Genomic DNA, 22,844 nt, shown 5'->3' with positions numbered 1-22,844 from the left:
GTCAAAGGAAAGAACTACAACTTGAAAAAAGATGAAAAATCTAATTTCTGAACTTTTAGGAATTCATAATTTCCCACCTTTTGCCCAGAGTATGGTAGCAGACACAGACACCCATCCAGTGTATTTGAAAGATTTATGATTTAATAAAAAATAAAATAAAAAGAGCATTAAATCACTGCACTAATTCAACCCAATCACAGTATGACTAGAATTCACACAATTTATAATCCTTTTCAGAATTTGTATAGAGTAAATATATGACTTTTTTGGTAACACTTTAGTATAGGGATCAGTTCACGCAATTAGTTGCTTATTAGCATGCCTATTACTAACATATTGATTGTTTATTAGTATAAAGGACATATTCTATATCCCTATGCCTAGCTAAATTCAACAAGTAATTTATTAACTATTAATAAGCGGCAAATGAGGAGTTTTTTGTAGCAAAAGTCACAGTTAATTGTTAGTTAATTGTGAGAATTGGACCTTAAAATGACCAATGTTTTAATATGCTATAAAGGTTTAATATGTATAATATAATAAATACATTACATTTTGAAAAATGATATTCAGGGTTGAATGTTAATGTTACACTGCAGAACGGAAAGGCACATTCTGAAAGGGTTAGTTTGCTCTTAGTTATGTTAATGTTAATCTTAAAATCATGTTTCACAAAACATTTCAAAGTCCTCAGACGTCCAAATCATAATTTCTTTCCAAAACTCATAAAAGAACTCAAGTCCAAGTCTCTTGAATTAACAAAAAGTTCAAAACACAAGAATATCAGTCATAAAGTAACACAAAGACTGCTTCCTTACACTGTAGGCAGTGTTAAAAGTGTTGATTATTATATTATATGGGATATAATTATGTAAATTAACATGGCATTAGCTTGCTCAGATTTGACTGCAACACGACTGGCGTCATTTTAGAAAAGCAAAGGACACACCATACTGTTTTTAAAGTTGCATTTTTCTTCCAAACAAAAAGCTTTCATTTGAGAACTGTATTTGATTTAGGATTTGGGACACCACGGCTCTCCTATATCACTCTGAATACACACTTCATCCCTAATCTCAGAAATAATTGATGAAAACAACTTCATCTAACCCTGTTCTCTCTTTGGAAATAATGACCGCCACAGGGTAAAAAAACAACAATAACATGAAGGTTTGAGGAATGAAAAGAAGTGTTAATAAATTAGAAATGTTGCGTCTCAAACTGAGACGGATACACACAAACAGGTCATTTTTGCAGGAATTATCAAAATGGAAATGGGATGACAAAAAAAGGTGTCTATTGCTGTTTTTATAGTGCCATCTATAACAGAAGGCAACAATATGTCTGCAGCATTTTGAGCAGCTTCAACGGGGATCAGAGGACATTATGACATTAATCCATGGAAGCCAAAGACAACCCGAGAACTGTAACGCAGCTCAGGTTTCAGATTGATTCTGCTGGATATTGCTGGGATTATCGGCGCTAGCCACTCAGTCTAGACAACGTTTGAGTTTTGTTAGACACAGGCAATGATTAGACAGCTTGTGACTGTGAAAGAAGTCTGTAGTTTGGAAAAATAGTGTGCATTACACATTTCATTTTATATAATAAAATTAAAGGACTCTTTGAAGAAACTTAAGCATTCTATATAGTTTGTTTTGCAGTCATTGACAAAATGCTATTGATGTTCTAATGCATATGACTCATAAATATGCATTAATCAGCATTGCTGTAGATCACCACAGACATTCAGACTTTACATAGTGCGTCTGCTTTTCGACTCGGATGACAACTGGTAAGCTCATATTCTCTTAAGCTTTTAATTACCCTACATTGTGCCTGTGCACTTTGAACTCTGACATACCAGACTCTTTTTCTGCATACCGTACACAGGGACAAGACTTTGTCATTCTCTATCGGATTCCCAGTGCTTTAGCAGCTGAAGACCAGATCAAACACATCTGTTTATATCTCACATTCAATCAACAGCACTGGTCTGTTCAGCACTAAGGGGATGGTTCACACAAAAAAATTAATAAATACAAATTTAGAAATAATACTCAACCTCAAACCTGTTTTGGTTACACACATTCTTCAAAATTCATTCTTCTTTAGCATAAGAAATAAATTTACACGGGTTTGAGTCGTCTTGTGAGGAAACCTGCACTGGACTCTGCTAATCACAGAGGCACCTCAAGGTTCAGTGCTCGGTCCTCTTCTTTTCTCCATTTACACAAACTCAATGGGCACGATCGTAAAGGCACATGGCTTTCAGTGCTACTTCTGTGCAGATGATATGCTTCTCTATCTGGTTTGTTTTTTCAGAATAAGAATCAGAATGAGCTTTATTGCCAGGTATGCCAGGAATTAGTTTTAGTGACATAAGCTCCACAGTGCAACAGAATGACAGAGAAAAGACAAGGATAATAAAAATAATAATATACAAATATACAAAACTGACAATGTGCAAAATAGCAAAGACACAATATAGAAAATAGACAATTTAGTATGTACAGGTATGTTAGGTGCAAATTTGTTTTTTTTAATCACACACACAAACACACATATACATAATTTATTAAAGATCAGATCTTAAGTAATCTAACACCAACCTCTCTATCTTTTTTTGTATTCTATTTTCTTTTTTTATATATATAATAATAATAAAACAGAAACTGTGTACTGCGGTAGGCTGAGACTTGTTATAGCACTTGTATATCATTGCTCTTTTGTTGATTCTGATTGCTTCTATTGTCCTCATTTGTAAATCGCTTTGGATTAAAGCATCTGCTAAATGTAAATATTCGATGTATAATTATTTTTAATGGTAAATTATAAAACAAATAAACATTAATTTATATATATATATATATATATTTTCTTTATTTAATTTATTATAAAACAAAAAACAAAAACAAGAACCCCTTTCACTTAAAAAGCATGTTTTGTACTGATTATGTTCGCACTGCTTTGGGATTTAATGTTACAGGTTTAATGCTGAGTGCAAAAGTGGCTGTTGAAATAACAGAACAGTTTAGTTTGATTATTAGTGTGAACATAACGAAATACAGATGAAGAGACTGTAAAAGAACCAGGTATATGACATCACCTGCTTATATATGATTTCAACAGAAAGAGCAAATAAATTCTACATTTTCTGAGAAAATACATTGATTTCAAAATACTACAATTCTGTATAACCCAGTAAAATGTAATGATGATGGAAATGTTGGCTGATATTCCAGTGAATAAAAAAAGAGATCAGAAATATGCAATACACCCTTAGTGAAGTTAAATCATCTAAATGTGACTAAGCTTAGTGTTCTACTTGATTTATTACTTCATGGGTTGTAGATAGGACTATTTGCTAGCGTTTTTTATTTTTTTAATGCTTGAACTGAACTGTTCAGCATAAACACATGCTGCCATTTATGCTGAATTTACTCTGCACTATAAACAGTCTTTACTTCCTGATGGCACCACGTCATTCTATACACCATAACCTGATGTTTATTTTATTTCTTCAGCGATGAGGAGTCTGATTTCCGGCACCAATAACAGCCTAAAGGAAGCCAAAGCTAGCCCTCCTGCAAAACGCATGAGCTCAGAAACTCCTGCTGAAAACACAAGGGTGGAGTCACAGGAATGGATGAGCGGCTTGTTAGAGAGCTTTTGTGAAAGCAAAACCTGAATGGCCTCCAGGCAAATGTACATATAGCTCTTTTGTTTGTCTAGCTGTGTGTATTTGTGTGTGTGTGTGTGGTGAATGCTTGTATGTTTGACAGGAGTGACGGGATAATGATAAGAGGGTCTCGTCCCATGAGAGTGTGTGTGTGTGAGGTTGAGCTGGAGGTGTTGGGCTTCCTAATGAAGGACGTCGACAGTCACACCATTACAGAAGACACAATGCTGTAGACTCTCTGGATTAATGCAGGTCGTCCTGATCCACCAAATCCCTCAGCAGATGGGCTCATCCTGTGTGGAAAAGCTCAAGACCAAAGAAAGACCAAAGAGAAGCAGCGGCCGCATACATGAGTGTGATGGCAGAAATCTACTTTCACAGACTCCACAGATGATTTTTAACTTTACACGATGGCTTTGTGTGAGGAACAGACCCAAATGAGCTGTTATCCAGTGCAAATCTTCCCCTCTGCTGCAGCTCTCAAATGTCTCTTGTGCTTTCACGTGTTCAGACTTGCTGTGTGAAGATGCATTGGTTCCTCTGCTCTCTTCCCGGCTGAATGCAGTCAATCAGGTTGTGTTTAACCATTTGCAGATAGCAGGGAAAAGCTGAGGGCTCAGGCTTTATCTGTGGAGGTGACCCTTTGATCTGGCCTACAGATTAACCCTGGACTCACAGAGACTCCAGAATCACCTCCAGACCCTCACAGCCCAATAAAAGCACACCGGATCAGCCGTTTAATGCACAAACCAGGAGGATTGTGCAAGCTGTAGTCTCCTGCAGCAGGGTATGGTCCACCGCAATGAAGCATTGCCATCACTGAATGATTCTGAGAGCTGGAAGAGTGGGACCATGTTCCCTACTTTCAATAAAAAAAATTTAGTTACTGCATGTGTGAACTTGTGAGTGAAATTGTATTAGGGTTTAATGCAACTCTTGAGCAAAGTGGTAGGATTTCTGTGATGAACCCAGTGCTTGAAAACTCACTGAGCTTCTGGAGTTCTCATGCAGTACAGTATGATGTTTTTTATTGAAATAAACCATATATGGACAACCAAAAACATAGTGTAAGTGGAAATATATGGGGTCCAAACACTGGAAAAGGAAGAACATGAACAGGTTGTAATTTTCTAATTACTTGATCAAACTTACTTTCTTTGAAAATGGATGAAATTTGGTGTGCTTCTTCATATTGACCTAGTGTCCATGTGTTCCAAGTTTTATGAGGTTTGGACACTGTATTCCCAACATACAGGGAAAAAATTCATCATGGGCCACATCCAGAAAATATATATTCACTCAAACTTGCCAGACAAGGCAGATAATCAAAATACTTTTGATAGTTTATCCACAAATGTTATACAAATCTCATATCAGTCAGATGGGCAGTCTAGTTAGAGTATGAAAAAGAGGTTTCCAAAACATTAAAATGGCTTAAAAATACTTCAAAATTCAGTGAAGGGAGTTTAGACTCCAGCACATAAGATTCTTGAAATATAAGCATTGATGCACATTGATTATAGCACCACCTTGCTGCCAACTATCACAGTTTGGTTTGTAGGCCCACACAATCCTACGTGTGTTGATATATACTGAAGGAGGGTCAGGATCAGAGAAGAACAGGCCCACGCAGGAACCAAAAGCACAGGTTTCCATCAGCTTCGTAAAAGAGCTGCAGGATCAGATCTGCTGTAAGAGTCAGACTCTTAGTCCAGAGGTGTGAGATGACTGCCTCCTGAGCTTCATATGAACATGAAGAGCCCTGAATACAGCAGAGGCCTTACGGGGGCCGTTATATATCATCATTCAACCCCAGAATCAAGATGATGAGGTATCGTGTTAATACAGCCGCCATCATTCATTCAGGACAAGCACACTTTCTACTTTATGTTTGTGTATGTTTATGCTCTAATGAACTATTCTGATGACTGAATAATGGTTGGTTATTATGAAACACGTTATTATTAAGCATGTGCTCAAAATGAATGTATTTTCAACAAAAGGAGGTTAACTGTTTTACTAAGAATGGTTATTACTCTTTAACTTTCATGCACAAGAGTGTTTTCCCACATGTCCAGCATTTATCCATCAAGCTGTTTAAAACTTTCATGAGTTCAGCTTCAGATAAGAGCTTTAACACAACAAGTGCCCTATAAAGTAAACATAGTTTAAAGAAGTTAGTGTTTTCTCTCACACTAAGTCCCATCTGAGCGGCTGTGAGTATATTGGGTCGACATTCTTCACGATCAACAAACAGATTCTCCACATCCACTCTAAATGACGGATAGATTGCGCTCCTTTCATGTAGACTAGCATGATCTTTGATGACTGGCTATTTACTCTCCCTGATCCCGCTGATGTTTGTTTTAATTTCATGTAGTCCTCTGCCCCTCTGGGCTTACTTTCTACATGAAAAAGAATAAAAAAATCATCTGCCGGAGCTCTGGGAAAGCGGCCCTTTTCCAACCCGTGCCTACAGATGCTTTGAATTTGGGGAGATTTCCCCCGCTAGGAGACGAGGAGAGAGCTGCCTGTGTTTCCTGTGGATTAGTCCTCAGATGGTGGAGGTCTGTGCTGGGAAACTGACCCGCCGCTGACTGCAATAACCCCGGGATAAGAGCTCCAGAAAGAGCTGAAAAACCCAACGAAACTCCTGTCCGACATACAGAGTACTCTAGTGTTCATCTCTGATCAGTCCAAAGCTATCATAATTCACAGGGATAAATATCACAGGAGCTAAAAGTGGATGTTTGAAATAAACAAATTAAACTAACTTATCCAAATGTCTCCCTCACAGATCCTCTTTGTACTGAATATAAGGTGACCTCATTTGAAATCTAATACTGGACTAAAGGCTCCATCTGCTGACAGCAGTCACAAATTACACAAGTTTCGCACTTCATATATATATATATATATATATATATATAGTTTAATGCAAATTAACATTGTGATACACATTTTATTTTGAAACAACAGAACAAACTAGATAAAATGATGCAGTAGTTGCAGGGCCAACACAAAGCCCAATCCACGCTGTTACAAATCAAATCAAAGACTCCAAACTGTTTCTGTTCTAATAAAAGTACCCAAAATATTTTACCCCCCAAACTTCATCATCAGGCATAAAATAATCACAGTTCCACCTCTGAAATGGACAGAGGATGTTCTGCTTCAGTTGGCGTCGAGTTTGGCCATCTCCTGCACGTAGATCCCGATGCTCTCGCTGTCAAACAGCACAAAGAACACCGTCTTGATGGAGGATGACATCGTTGTCACGAAGTAGCTGGAGATGGCCTTCAGAATGAGCTGAGCGGCCGTCTGCTTGGGAAAACCATTTCTATAGAGCGGAAACACAGCAAAGCATGCAGCGTCACAGAAATCAGGAAGTGTTACAGACGGCAAACACAACCAGCATTTAACATTCAACAACTCGAACGGATGAGAAAACTAGCATAAGTATAAACTAATCAGTCTGTACATTTTCCCATTTCATTATTAATGACCTGAAACTATCTTTTTTTCTGCACAACATGCATTTTGCAACATCTATTATTAATATTGTTAACTGAGGTTTAAATATATTCCTTTAATTAACATATTAACTACTAACTTATTTAACAAAACCAACCTAATGTTTAGATTCTTTAAGTTGCGACCTGACTGAATATGCATTCATAGGAGCTTCCCTTTCAGATGCCAAATTTATGGGAGGAGAATATTCAAATGGTTCACTCAGTGTGATTTACGAATGTTTGCACTCGTCAAATGACAAGTATTTGTGCCATTATTTAACTCCCCCAGAAAAGCATGTCTTGAAGCAGGGAGTAATATGTGCTGGTCATTATGGAAACGATCTGCAGCATCTGTGTTCTGTACTGTGTGCACTGTTAGTTAAATCACCTGCAGAATTTTCCCTCCCATCTGTGCTTTTATGGATTCACAATCTAACACTAATTTCCCCTGTTTAGTAAATCGGGTCCTAGGGCAATGACTTTATTTACTCTGTTCATTACATCTAAAGTGGTACCTGCCGCTGCCGATGGAAGGGAAGGCCACAGATTTGAGCTTCTTCTCGTCAGCGAGAGCCAGACAGTTCTTTACCGTCTTCTCCAGCATCTCCTCACATTTATCTGAGCCCCAGCCCGGACTGTTACAGTGGATGACAAACTTGGCAGAAAGACCGTGTCCTGAGGTCATGGCCGCTGAGCAATGACAAAGATAATGAACTTTATCAAACAAACTGCATCTTATCCACAATTAACAACAACTCATTAAGATCAAGTCTCTTATCTGAATAAAAGAGTAAGCCGTGAGAACTCATTAAAGCATGGCTGAAGAGCATGACAAAGCATTTTAATAACAACTGTTGTTTAATCTTTTTGTAAAAGCAGCATCTCGTCTCTCATCGCAGACCCCATTCACACCTGGAACTGACTTTACACAGCTTGTGATCAGACGTTAAGAGCGGTTGTAAATGTACCTCCTGCCACCTCCAGAGGGCCGTTGCTCTTGCGTAGCTCCAGAACTGCTTCGGCAAGCTCCTTTCCTCCAATCTTCTCCAAAGCACTGCCTGAGAGTGACACCGAATGGTCAATACAGGCAAACGACTAACAGACGAGTCCGAGTAATGACTATGCAAATGTACTGGCTGCTGTACTTTAAGCTATATGTTGAGTCACGCCCAACACATACAGATTTAATGTCACTTCTGACTCGGTCTCTTATTGTGAGACTCCGTCTGTGGCTCCGTCTTTAAACACAAGAGCATCTCAATCACAAACACAGTGTGCAGAATCACTGCCATGCTTCACCGAGGCCGTTCACACAAAAATAACAATTCTGTCATCATTTGCTGACCTTCATGTTGCTCCAAAGCTGTAAGGTTTTTCTCCTCTGTTAAACACAAACGTTTAGCAGTTTTCCATACACAAAGATGTATTACACACTTCAAATATGAATCCTCTGCCATCTTCCAGGGCTTCTGTAGTGTTATGATGGTTTGTGTGAGGAACAGATCTAAACTGAAGTCATTAGTCACTGATGATCTTTCCCCTCTGATGCAGCTCTAAAATCTTATCTGATGAATCTGCTGTGATGTGTCTTGAGCTGCCTTTTTCAATGAATGTGTTTTAAGAAAAGAGCAATCTCCTTTTATAATCCACATTTGAAAAGTCATATGGGTTCACTTGTATAAACTTGTTAAATCATCTAAAAAAACAACATGTATGTTAGACCCTATACCATCTAAGCTCCTAAAAGAGGTGCTTCCTGAAGTCATAGATCCTCTTCTGACTATTATTAATTCCTCATTGTCATTAGGATATGTCCCCAAAACCTTCAAACTGGCTGTTATTAAGCCTTTCATCAAAAAACCACAACTTATCCCGAAAGAACTAGTTAATTATAGACCAATCTCGAATCTCCCTTTTCTGTCCAAGATACTAGAAAAGGTGGTATCCTCACAATTATATTCCTTCTTAGAGAAAAATGGTATATGTGAGGATTTCCAGTCAGGATTTAGACCGTATCATAGTACTGAGACTGCTCTCCTTAGAGTTACAAATGATCTGCTCTTATCATCTGATCGTGGGTGTATCTCTCTATTAGTTTTATTGGATCTTAGTGCTGCGTTTGACACAATTGACCACAACATTCTTTTGCATAGACTTGAACACTTTGTTGGCATCAGTGGAAGTTCATTAGCATGGTTTAAATCGTACTTATATGACCGCCATCAGTTCGTAGCAGTGAATGAAGATGTATCCTATCGATCACAAGTGCAGTATGGAGTACCTCAAGGCTCAGTACTAGGGCCGCTACTCTTCACGCTTTATATGTTACCCTTGGGAGATATCATCAGGAAACACGGTGTTAGCTTTCACTGTTATGCTGATGATACTCAGCTCTATATTTCTTCGCAGCCCGGTGAAACACACCAATTTTAAAAACTAATGGAATGCATAGTCGATATAAAAAACTGGATGACGAGTAATTTCTTACTGCTAAATTCTAAAAAAAAAACAGAGGTGTTAATTATAGGACCTAAAAACTCTGCTTGTAATAACCTAGAACACTGTCTAAGACTTGATGGTTGCTCTGTCAATTCTTCGTCATCAGTTAGGAACCTAGGTGTGCTATTTGATCGCAATCTTTCCTTAGAAAGCCACGTTTCTAGCATTTGTAAAACTGCATTTTTCCATTTCAAAAATATATCTAAATTACGGCCTATGCTCTCAATGTCAAATGCAGAAATGTTAATCCATGCATTTATGACCTCAAGGTTAGATTATTGTAATGCTTTATTGGGTGGTTGTTCTGCACGCTTAATAAACAAACTACAGCTAGTCCAAAATGCAGCAGCAAGAGTTCTTACTAAAACCAGGAAGTATTACCATACTAGCCCGTAGGGCTGCAACTAACGATTATTTTGATAATCGATTAATCTGTCAATTATTTTTACGATTAATCGGTTTATGTACTTATATTTTAGTTTTTTCCATTTTTTCCCCAAGTAAATTATTAATAAATGGTCTTTATCCTTCAGCATAGATTTTTAAGAGATTTTAACCATTTTGCACTGTCATATCCTAATCAAAAATATACCTGGAGTTGTTTTATTGTGTTAGTAATCCTTTGTCGAACTCTTCTGCAATCAGAACACTGACCCATACTCTAGCAAATTTCACAAGGAGATTTCAAATAATGTTTTCACCATGGCAGTCCTTAGAGCTCCTAAAGTAGTTTAACATCCCGAACAAAGCTTATTAAGGAATCTTTCAGAACATATTTTCACGAAGAATAAGGATAAAACAGAATAAAATTGCAGTGCATTGTATTTTATTATTTACTGGGAAACAACTTTATAGATTTTGCTGTGAAATTGTAAACAATCCTTCAAATAAAGTGCCAGTGGCATGAAACTCACAATTTAAAGTAAAATCCATCAGAAGGTTGTCCAGAAAAAAAAAATTGGACACAAAAAACCTGCTGTGTGAAAAAGAGCAGTGAATACTTAGAAAAAAAGTGCATTTCAAATATCTTTAAACATTTACCTCTCTCATTCAGTCATAATTAGGCTGCACGACTGAATTTTGAACTGGTAAACGACAAACTGATCACAGAACATGTTTGTAAAGCTTTAAATGTTAACTGTTAAAAAGCAATGTTATCAGCTTTTACGACTAAACATTTGCAAACAACATTGTACTGGAGAATCTGCACAAATAAAAGTCTTAGGGGCCGTTCACATATCGTTCCTAAAAACGGTTGGAAAACGCTAGGCGCGCCGCTTTCTCCTTCTTTCCAAAGCGCTCGCGCAGAAGCGCCCCTGAGGCGTCTGCCTTTGATAAGCAACCATGACGTGCTCTCTCCTTGAAGACGCGGAAATTTCAGCAAAGGATAAATGGATTTGCAGCTCAAAAAATCGCTTGCAGTAGCTCTGCTACTAAATTTATTTCAAAATGGAAATCCATATACAACTATGATCAGCTGTTCCTTTCATCTTGACTGAGCTTTTAACGTTGTTACAGGAAAGGATGAAGCTGATTGGTTAGTTCTTGTCACATGACCCGCGGTGCGCTTGCGGCATTCTGAAAAGTTGAGATGTTTTCAACTCCATGCGGTGCGGTGTTGGAAATAACGAACTTGAGCGCGCAAAAGACGCGATATGTGAACGTCCCCTCAAACAGTTCAGTAGTGCAGAGTTTACAGGTTACTCTTCTTTTTTGAAGGCTCAAAGTAAAGTACTCCCAGTCTCCCACATCCCGCTAAATGCTGCAGAGACGCTGTTCGGGAAGCACGTGACATAAAACGAGGCCAGCTATTGGCTATTCGCTACTTCTCCTGTTGTACTGGCTGAGTAAAACCTCCGGTGGCTCATTACTGCCACACTTTGGTCACCGCAGATTTGAAATATGCACGAAATGAGCCGCTTACGGCAAATAAAAGTTATTTAGCAACGAATCGATGACTAAATTAGTTGACAACTATTTTAATAATCGATTTTTATCGATTAAATCGATTCGTTGTTTCAGCTCTATTACCCCCGGTCCTGTCAACACTGCACTGGCTCCCTATCAAACATCGTATAGATTTTAAAATATTGCTTATTACTTATAAAGCCCTGAATGGTTTAGCACTTCAGTATTTGAATGAGCTCCTTTTACATTATAATCCTCTACGTCCGCTACGTTCTCAAAACTCAGGCAATTTGATAATACCTAGAATATCAAAATCAACTGCGGGCGGCAGATCCTTTTCCTATTTGGTTCCTAAACTCTGGAATAACCTACCTAACATTGTTCGGGAGGCAGACACACTCTTGCAGTTTAAATCTAGATTAAAGACCCATCTCTTTAACCTGGCTTACACATAACATACTAATATGCTTTTATTATCCAAATCCGTTAAAGGATTTTTAGGCTGCATTAATTAGGTAAACCGGAACCGGGAACACTTCCCATAACACCCTATGTACTTGCTACATCATTAGAAGAATGGCATCTACGCTAATATTAGTCTGTTTCTCTCTTGTTCCGAGGTCACCGTGGCCACCAGATCCAGTCTGTATGAATGTTGTTCAGTTGCTATGTCGCAATGTATTTTGTTTAAAGCGCTATATAAATAAAGGTGACTTGACTTCACATAGACATGATCATGAGTAAATGATGACAGAACTGGTATAAAAAAAAAAAAAAAAGGTAAACACTTTACTTTCTAAAGATTAATATAAAAAGTTGGGTTTCAAATGAAAATGGGCTCAGGAATCAGTGAAGACATGCAGGCTTGGGAAAACAAGTATATGAAAACTGAGAATTCAACATTTAGACACAAAAATCAAGATGACAGAATTCACGTACTAAGACTAAATAACTACCACAGAAATCCAAATAGAAAGTAAAGCATTACCCAAATGACCCAAACCACAGCCATGAAACTTAACTTCTGACCTTCATTTGTTTTCTATTTAACAGATAACTAAAAGCACTAAATCTATAAAATCAGGCCAAATCTAATCATGAATACAACTAGGCTATTTAGACATGTTGCATACCTTGTTATTTTCAATGAGCAAATATTATAAGATGGAATTATCTTTATTAATTTTGATTCAAAGTGGCAGAGCTGTGGTGTTTTCTTTACCTACTTCACCACCCATGTAGAAGGTGGAGTTGGTCGGGTGAACAACCGCTTCACTTTCGATGCTGGCAATGTCAGCTTGCACAACTTGCAGCTACAACAACAGGCGAACAAACACAGTGAGACAAAAGCTGTGGAGAATGAGATAAAACCATGACGAGTAGACAAAGACCGGTTTGACTGGAAAAGACAAAAGGAAAAAGAAGGAGAAAAACAAACACACATATATACAAGACTGCTGAATCCATTCACGAGAAGACTGATCGATCCTAAAAACCTGCTGGGTAAATCTGTCACATTTTACCAGAGGTGATACGAAATATATATACAGTAGTCCACATTCGAAGCGGATCATAAAAGTTAATTAAAGCTGTCCTAAGACAAGAGTCCTTTTTGGTTTTTAGGTTTTAGGACAACTCTGATGAATATTTTTTATCCACTTTAAATGTTGACTACTGTATACTGAATTAGGAATGTTGATACATTTTTAAGCCATTTGGTGTACAGTGACTATTTTAACAATCAATTACACAAAATAATGGAGCGAAAATGTCCAATGTGCAAAATAGCATAAAACAGTGATATGTACTAGAGTATTAATAATCAAGATGACAGGTCATGGTTATTATAACACTCACCAAGTTTGGTTTAAATAGACTAAACTAAAGCATCACAGAGATATAGCCTTATGTCCACTTTGGAGAGCTCTTCAACAAATTTGTTCACGCTCATTCAGAAACGGTTTGATCAACTTGATTTCCATGTTTTATAATTGACATGGTCTGAAGATGATATGGTTAGATTTTCATGAAAAATAGACAAACTGTCTAGGATGAGTTCATAAAAAGACAAATACTAAATTGTGGGAAATTACAGCATGGGGTGTTTCAGGGTGTGACCAGAGGACAGATTTTGTTTCTAGCCCTAATGGTTCAAAGGTTATTTGCACAAATGTAAGTGCAGATATGAGCAGTTGGTGGCGCTAGAGGGTTTGAGTTAGAGACTCCAAATTTGGTGTGCTAAATGCTGAGACTATCCTTAATCTGTGTGCCAAATTTCATAATTACTTGCCATACGGTTCTATGGGTGGCCAAAGACTCAAAAGCGGAAGAAGACACAATGACGACATACAATAGGTACATACGCACCTTGTGTTCTTAGCCCCTAATTACAAAATCATAATAGTACTTAGAATGAGACCAATTTCATTACAGTTTTGAGGTGGATTCTAGATAATTGGATTATTATGGTTTTCTTTTGATTTCAGGGTGAAATGTGACCAGGAGGTGTGAGTTTAGCCCATCTACCAATTAAAGACCCTGGAAATGTGACTGGAAATGGCCAAAAACTGCCATATTAGACCCAGATGTGAACTGCTGGATCCATGAAAGCAGATCTACAGCATCTGAATGAACACAAGTCTCCATGGCAGCTAGAAGCTAGAAGCTTAAATCATCTTTAAGGTCAAAGTCAGCGTTGGTTGGGTTGATAACCCCTTCCACATCAAAGGCAGTTAGGTTAGTGATCTGACTGTGAATGAGATTGAGCTGTGGAGAGAGATCTGGACAGAGTAAAGCAGAGCTGTTGCACAGAATAATGTTTGCTGCTCAGCTTCTTTGAGCACTTCTGACACAAACTGACAGTAGAAACACTCTGTATTTGCCTTACTGTATGTCGATCTGTGAATTTGTTGTGCTTAACCATAAGAGGTCACACTAAACATCGCATTCGCTTTTTTTTTTCATTTCTGATGAAAATACAACTTCCAACAGATCTCTATCAAGCGACTTTTTAAAGGGTTCATATGATGCGATTTCAATTTTTCCTTTCTCTTTGGAGTGTTACAAGCTCTTGGTGCATTATAAAGATCTGTAAAGCTGCAAAGACTAGTCTCAAATCCAAAGAGATATTCTTTATTAAAGTAAAGACTTGTAAAACAAGGTAATAGCTACAGATGTTTCACAAAACAAAGGCGATTCTGGACGTTAGCAGCTAGTCTCAGCAGAAGAGCGGACAGACAAAAGCAAATGATATAAAACCGTGCAGTTACTGTAGCAAGAGTGTAATCTAATGAAAGCAGCTTTACCTTCTGGCCGAGGAACAAGCTTTTGGAGGAGAGGACAGTGAGACCATCGGCCGGGCCGCCCGCTGTAGAGCTGCCACCGGTCACTGCTGTAGCCATCGCAGCCCGTCTCTGTCAAGAGCAGACTTCAGCTTATACTGCACTGCATTAATACAGCTAGTGAGAATCACACTGGACTATCAGGAGCTAAAAACAGCTTTAGCACCACACACTGCTGATGTGTTAGCATTAGTATAATGAGTGTTCATTACATACCTTTACTCTTGAGGAGTTTTTGGAGCCCAGTTTCTTGACAGCTGCTTGGTTGGCGGTCTTGGACTTCTTTGCTGGTGGAGGAGTGATGACGGCTTCCAGCTTTGCTTTCCCTCCTCTCTTCTTGGACAGCAGCTCTGTGTGGATGTTGGGTAAAACTCCTCCAGCAGCGATGGTGACGCCTTTGAGCAACTGCACCGATGTTAAACAGAGACGGGAACAAATCTTTGCACCGTAAAACACATCTGATCAAAATAAATATGATTTCATCATCTTTCCTTCCAGAAGCACTTATCACGAGGCAGTGAAGAGTTTGTGAGTTTCAGGAGCAGGAACTTCAGGACCACAGAAAATCACGTCGTGGATGATGAACACGGACAGTCATCATACTTGTGCTAGCAGTGAAAGGTGTTTCCGTCAGAGTTTGTCGTGAGAGTATGATACTGTGTGATCCTCAGTGTTTCCTCTGTAATTATCTACAGAGTTGTCCGGTGTACGATGTCTACCGTATTTTCCGGACTATAAGTCACACTTTTTTCATAGTTTGGCTGGTCCTGCGACTTATAGTCAGGTGCGACTTATTTATCAAAATTAACTTGACATGAGAAAACTTTACCGTCTCCAGCCGCCAGAGGGCGCTCTATGCTGCTCAGTGCTTCTGTAGTCTACACTGAAGACATAGAGCACCCTCTCGCGGCTGGAGACGGTAATGTTTTCTCTTGGTTTATGTCTTTTAGTTCATTTCTCTTGGTTTATGGTTCTAAATAAATGCGACTTATAGTCCAGTGCGAATTATATATGTTTTTTTCCTCGTCATGACGTATTTTTGGACTGATGCGACTTATACTCGGGTGCGACTTAAAGTCCGAAAAAATACAGTAGTATTAAAATCTGTTGTGTAGTGTAATCCAGACGGATCAATTTCAAATATTATTACAATATTACATCAAAAAGACTTCTAGAAGCCTGTGATTTCTGCATCTGCGTGGTTTGAGAATGTTTTATCCTGAGCTTGTTACCTGGTGAAGTTCCTCATCATTGGCGACGGCTAGTAAAATGTGTCTGGGTGTGACGCGGCTCTTCTTATTGTCTCTGGCTGCATTGCCTGCCAGCTCCAGGATTTCAGCTGAAAGCACCACACAAGAAGAGCTCCATGAGGACAGAAAGGCTTCTGATGCGGTGCACTGATAGAGATGGTAACAGAAGCATCGTACCGGTCAGGTACTCCAGTACCGCAGCCATGTAGACTGGAGCTCCAACACCAATCCTGTATTTGGGAAGCCCTCTTTTAACATAGCGCAGCATCCGTCCCACAGGGAAGATCACGCCGGCCCTCGCAGACCTGGACGTCTTTGAGATCTTCTTCTTCCCCCCTCGACTGGACATGATGCCTGAGGAACAAACACGATGAAGATCACAGTCCTGTCCATGCATTTCTACATTCTGCATCAAAACAAAGCGTGCTGGCACAAAGAACAAGTCATATATTCATGCAAACTAGTTATTTTTGTGCACATAAAAAGTTTGTGCTAATTACGATCAATTAATTTGCCATGAATGTGATCTTCTGTGAATGATGCATATGCTGTATGTCATCAGATGTTAAGCAGCAAATAGTTCAAATGAATGAACGAGATCATCAGCGCACAAATATGATTCTGTCATATTCTGTTCTCCATCTGAACACAGATGATGCATCTGACAAGTTTGTTGGCAGAGATAATTAAATGTAGCATTGCAACATCAACAATAATAACAAACTAAACTTAACTGTCGACTCTCTACTGAACGTGCTGCTGTCGAGTATTAGTGTCGGTGTGATGAGATCAGCGTGACTGTGCTCCAGAGATGTTTCCGCGTGTTTCTCAGAAGCGATGACTTCCTGATGACGAGTGTCGCGGCGCGCGGACGCGCAGGAGTCACCGAGACGCGCGGAAAGAGGAACGCGCGGGGGACAGCGGAAGACTTACAGCAGAGAGCTCGGCGTGTTGTGGCGTCGCGTCGCGTTTAGTCCAGCACTGCTGAAGTCTGACGTGCCCAGGCAAGTACCGTCCCAGACACCCAGAATGCCCAGCGCGCTGAGGAGGTCCTCCGTCAGCAGAGGCCGCTGTGCTCGCTCCGAGGGCCAGGGTTATGTAACAATGACATCTGCTGGAGACAAGCCTCTGGGGACTGGTCATTTAGTATGATAAAATAGGCATTATATTTCCAAGACCCAGTTGTACAAAAGACATTTGATCAGATTTAGCTGTCATAGTAGATTTGAAAATGGATTGATAAAAAAAAAAACTAAAATAAAACTGGATTATCCAGATCCCATCTGAAGATTGGACTCAAGGTGGTGAAAAAAATACTTGTACAATATTTGTATCATAGGCTATAGATACCTTAAATGTTTAGAAGATTATGCAGTCTATGATTAATTTGGTTGTGAGTCATCTGAACGTATTAACGTTAAAAGGCCCGTGTTTTTACATGGCTTGAACTCAGAGAATAACTTTTTTTTTTTTTACAAGGGTCAGGTCTGTCTGATGTTTTAAGACCCTGAAACCCTTTGTCCTAAATGCATAGCTAGCTAGTGTAAGGATCAGCTAATCATCACATGACGAATAAATAAATCTGCGAGTAATCCCTATTTCTGACATAACGATGTGTAATAACATATATACTTCTGACCAGTATCTCTGCTGCAATCATGTATCAGGGACTGTGTCAGCTGACCAGCGGTCGACCAATCACAGAGCAGCTCGTGACGGTGTAAACAGCCGCGGGCGCGCGCAGGACTGTCAGATGCGCGCAGCTCCAGAGTAGACACACATCATGGCCGGAGTGAGTCTCTTCACTTTATAACACTCTTTGCACACTATTGCGATGCTTCTGTGTCAGCAGTGTAACGCGTTTGTAACAGCATCAGTTAGAGATGTGTCGAGAGTGTTACACTCGGAATGTTTCGCGCTGAAATCGCAATGGTGCTGATGGGACAGATTGGGTTATTCTTTGGTTTCCATCATAACTTTCAGACTCGAGCGATCTTTACTTGTTTGTTGACATTTCATCGAGTGAAAACAAACATGGACAAACATCAAACAAATAACGATGTTCCTGCGAAGATCCCTGCACATCTGTAACATAATGACGCTATAATAAATCAGATCAGTTCACAGGCTGTTCCCGTCAGAAGTGTTCTTATGCTATAGTTCATTTTCACTATTATTTGAAAAGTAGAAAGTGTAAAAATGCACGAACTAAAGGCTTGTATGGTTGAATTGCATGCGTTAGTTGACTTGTAGTTCATCATATGATCATCTCTGTATAAAGGAGAACACAGGAGGACTGTGGGATTCGTTGAAGAAAGCTGCTTTTGTCATTGGATCTGGGCTGTTCTTCCTGGTCGGGTTTAGGAACTCAGTGACATGGTAAACCAATTCAATGTCACGAATAAAAGCACATTTAATGTGCTCTTTGTAATCCTAGTTCTTGCTGACCATCAATTATTAATGATCTGTTTGTGTTCGCAGGCACTTGCAGAGGTTTTGGGGAGCTTCGGGAGATTTCTGGCAAACACAGTGGAGCAAACTCCACCAAGCCTCGGGTGGAAACGATGCCGCCTTGTTTTTTATCGGTTAGAGAAGTTGTTTTTAACCTTTACATGGCGTCCCCTCTGGACATTGATCACGACATCTCCACACATCTGTTATTAGACTCAAAACTCAAGACTCACTTAATTAAAACCATTTGGACACAGACCACTTATAATCTTATAATGTCCCCTAAAATAAAGTGTTTCATGCACAAATAGAAATCTTTTCTGTTCTTTTAACAGGGACCATGTTGGTGCCAACGCTGGCGTTCTGGTTGTTTAATGCCCTCCTGATGATGGTGGACACGACGGGAAAGCCACACTTCATCACACGCTACAGGATTCAGCCCGACAAGAACAATCCGGTGCGTCCTTCAGCAAACACACATCACTTCAGCACTGATTCACTCATATATCCTCCAGGAACTGGTTAAATAACCCAAGCACCATTCAGACATTTTTAGACAGTATGATACAGTTGATCAAAATAAAATCAGAGTTAAAACTGCTCCGCGTGATCAGCAGATCACAAATACTTTCTCTCGTTTTAAGCAAACACTACAAACATTTTAATAATTTTTGTCAGAAAACAAGGCTTAATATCTTCAGTCATTTAGCTTCGAGATATAATCTCTGGACAACGAGACGAAGTAAGAGAATATATCTGCAGTGTATTAATGACTTTCAGAGAATCAAAACTATAATTCATTTTGCTTGTGAGGAATCATTGACATAATTGACTCTGTTATTATACACTATACTGTAATGATAGCAGCTGACCGTCCATTGACCGCTGGACGTCCCAGGGTCCAGTCAGCTGGATGAAAATATTGCCCTGGAACATCATAACTGCTGCTTTTTCTGATAACCGTGTCAGTACTGATAATAATTTCAGCACACTTTGCATGAATTCAAGATTACACAGCACATATAATCTTAAAATGTCAATCATTAATATTTGCATGTTTAGATCGTACAGTGTTTTATAATGTGCGTCAGAATAATGTTGTGTGTATGAGATCAGAGTTCAGTGATGACTCTGTCAGTGATTATATGAAGGAACAGGATTCTAAAGGTCTGATAAAATCAATCTTTGATGGGTCATAAACGTGTCCGGCTTGCACTAGAGTAACCTCAGCATGTGTCTGGATTGTGCTTCGCTCACTGCGTCCGAGTATGCACACGTCATTACATGAGTGCTATTAACCTAATTAAATGTATGCATCCTATCGTGTGTCAAATTCTTAATTTAATTTAATTAATCTTAATAAAATCAGTTCAAATAGTAAGACACTATAGAGCTGTTAGCAGTCAAATGAAATCAGTATCAGCAAGTATCCGTATCTGAAGTGTGTTTAGATGCAAGGAAACTATAAATATAAATAATACTATCACTAATAAAATCACCAGTAGGTGGCAGTAATCACTGCATGAGTGAGTCATTCACTCAAACGATTCGTTCGAACGCTGGATTGATTCATTAAAGAACATTCATTAATGTCAACATTCTTTGAAGTGCTGTTGTGTGTCTCCTGACAGGTGGATGGTGCGCGGTTACGGCACGCGGTGAAGACGGTGCTCTTTAACCAGGTGTGTCTGTCAGGTCCTGTGGTGGTCTTCACCTATCTGCTGATGAAGTGGAGAGGAGATCCGTGCGGCGCGGAGCTGCCCACCTTCCACTGGGTGCTGCTGGAGCTGGCCGTCTGCGGTGTGATGGAGGAGATACTCTTCTACTACACACACAGGTCAGTTAACACTGCATCATGTGCTCCAGGTGAGGTCTGACCACTGTAAATAATGCTCTGGGGAAACCAGACTGCATTCTGAGATGGTCATCAGCTGTTCATGCACGCTCACTGTTTTAGATGCACGAACTGTAATACTGGAAGACTTCCATTCGAACTGAAAGTGTGCCGGTTTCAGAGGAAAACACTTAACTTACTGGCAACCCGCCCAAATAAAAACAAATGGAAAAGGAGGTTTTCCTTTAAGATGGAGTAGTAGTCGTATTGCCCTTTATTTAACTTGTGTGTTGAGCCTCAGTCATCTCTCGTCAGGCTCGTTCACCATCCGTCGCTCTATAAGAGCATCCATAAGGTCCATCACGAGTGGACGGCTCCTGTTGGGGTGGTGGCGCTCTACGCTCATCCGGTGGAGCATGTGGTGAGATCCGTCGACCTGTCAGAGATACAGTCCGCTGTGGAGCAGATGTGTTGAAAGCCTTGGTGTCGTCTGTCTGTGCAGCTGTCCAACATGCTCCCGGCTCTGATGGGTCCCATTGTGCTGGGCTCACACGTGTCCACCACCAGCCTGTGGTTCACCATCGCTCTGCTGGTCACTACAGTCTCTCACTGCGGCTACCACCTGCCCCTGCTGCCCTCGCCCGAGTTCCACGACTACCACCATCTCAAGTAAGTCCAGCCTCCATCTCAAGAGATGGAGGTGAGCTGAACCAGAGTTATATCGCCAGAAACGAAGCCGCAGTTGCATGTTATATAGTGAAAATTGCATAAGTAGCAGTTGTAAGAATTGCAATTTTTTTTCAATTGCAAGTATATATATCTCACAACTGTGTGATTTAAAACAAAAAACTTTCAATTGCAAGAAAAGAATCTGAATGGGGAGATATAAAATAGTAAAAAATGTCTATCATGCAATTTTGAGATGTGTGTGTGTGTGTGTGTGTGGGGGGGGGGTCAGTATTGTGTTTATATCATGACATTGGGAGAAAAATTTAATTGTGAGATAAAATGTCACAACTGATCCTTTAATATTTTTTATTCAGTGGTGGAAATGGGCTTCAATACATAAGTAGAGATATATTCTCCTGTCTCTAGGTCTCATCACTGTTCAGTGTTTGGCCATGAATTATGACTCACACAGACATCTTTATAATATTTTAGGCTAGAGTCGACTCTTCACACAGTCTCTGAACCCTGCAGGAGGCATTGTGCTTCTAGTTTGCATGTGCTTTGGTCTCTTCAGTTTTTTGTGATGTTGTTGCTATTTTATGGACAAACGTATTACTGTGAAACTGTTAAATGTGCTGGAGTGACCTTACTGTTCCTGTCTGTGTGTTCTGTACTGCTGATGAAATCTACGTTGCGTAAAGACTAAAGGCAAAGTGTACTTGGGTTAAAAGTGACGGAGGCCTGTTTTCTCTACTGTTTATCTCCGGGTTATTTATCTCTCTTTTAATAATTTCCTCACATTTATCTGCTTCAAGTGAAGGCTGTTTTGAAATCAACAACTGTCTTCTCAACATCAGCAGAAGGTTTTACATTTTGTGTGTCTGTGTGAGTATTGTAGGTTTTTACAGTAGGATCAAACGTTTGATTCGTGACACAAGACTGTATATGATTTCTAGCCATTATTAGTTATTTTACATATGCATCTGCTTACATACATGATCACGTTTCTGCTGGTGTTTCGATCCAGATAGATGAGTGATAGCGCCTCCTACTGTATAACAGTGAAAACACTCGTTTCTCTCCAGGTTCAATCAGTGCTACGGCGTGCTGGGAGTGCTGGACCGGCTTCACGGGACGGACGAGAAGTTTCGTAATGCTAAAGCGTACGAGCGGCACACGGTCCTGCTGGGATTGACCCCGCTGAGCGAGAGCATCCCTGACCATCCCAAGAAAGCCCAGGAGTAACCGCGCTTCTCTTCTCCGTCTCCAGAAACACTAATGAACTGATCCACTGATGCAGCTCAGATCACGTTTAACACAGAGACCGTTCCCGAGATCATCCAGGCATTTTAATGGTCATCTTGTGTGTCAGAATAGCACTGCACAAGATGATTTTAATTCTGTATTTTAGCACTCAAATCTAGTGAGTTTTTGGAAATGAATATTGTACTGTTTCTGAGTTCATCATCATCAAACCTCGCTCATTAAAGCTGATCTGCTGTACCAGGTGTGTTTGTGTTATTCCTGCATTGATATTTACTGAGAGAACAAACACGACCCTTTTAGTATTGTGTTATAATGTCGACAGTATCTGATGGCAGTCCCTCAACTTCCCACCGAAGGAAAACCAATTCTGCCCGAAAAAAATCATGACAGAATCAATGCCAGACTAGAAATGGCCATTAATAATTCCAC

The 22,844-nt window shown here is 39.6% G+C and overlaps 2 protein-coding genes across 2 annotated transcripts; one reads left to right on the top strand and one right to left on the bottom strand.

Annotated features, from left to right (window-relative positions):
• Positions 1-6,708: 6,708 nt before the first annotated feature.
• On the bottom strand, positions 6,709-17,272 carry LOC132117563 (core histone macro-H2A.1). The gene is made up of 9 exons (XM_059526933.1): positions 17,129-17,272; positions 16,373-16,549; positions 16,178-16,284; positions 15,162-15,350; positions 14,910-15,017; positions 12,827-12,917; positions 8,166-8,255; positions 7,713-7,887; positions 6,709-7,022 (listed from the first exon to the last, which is right to left on the bottom strand). The coding sequence occupies exons 2-9, from the start codon at positions 16,542-16,544 to the stop codon at positions 6,857-6,859; spliced, it is 1,098 nt and encodes a 365-aa protein (XP_059382916.1). The 5' UTR covers positions 16,545-16,549; positions 17,129-17,272; the 3' UTR covers positions 6,709-6,856.
• Positions 17,273-17,852: 580 nt separating this feature from the next.
• faxdc2 (fatty acid hydroxylase domain containing 2) lies at positions 17,853-22,459 on the top strand. Its single transcript, XM_059526934.1, has 8 exons — positions 17,853-17,987; positions 18,477-18,574; positions 18,677-18,780; positions 18,982-19,103; positions 20,278-20,483; positions 20,796-20,901; positions 20,983-21,149; positions 22,235-22,459. Exons 1-8 carry the CDS (start codon positions 17,979-17,981, stop codon positions 22,392-22,394), a joined length of 972 nt encoding a protein of 323 aa, XP_059382917.1. The 5' UTR covers positions 17,853-17,978; the 3' UTR covers positions 22,395-22,459.
• Positions 22,460-22,844: the final 385 nt, after the last annotated feature.

This window comes from Carassius carassius, chromosome 36 (genome assembly GCF_963082965.1).
Source record: "Carassius carassius chromosome 36, fCarCar2.1, whole genome shotgun sequence".
NCBI classification, from domain to species: Eukaryota; Metazoa; Chordata; class Actinopteri; order Cypriniformes; family Cyprinidae; genus Carassius; species Carassius carassius.
This window is presented reverse-complemented; position numbering and strand designations above follow the sequence as displayed.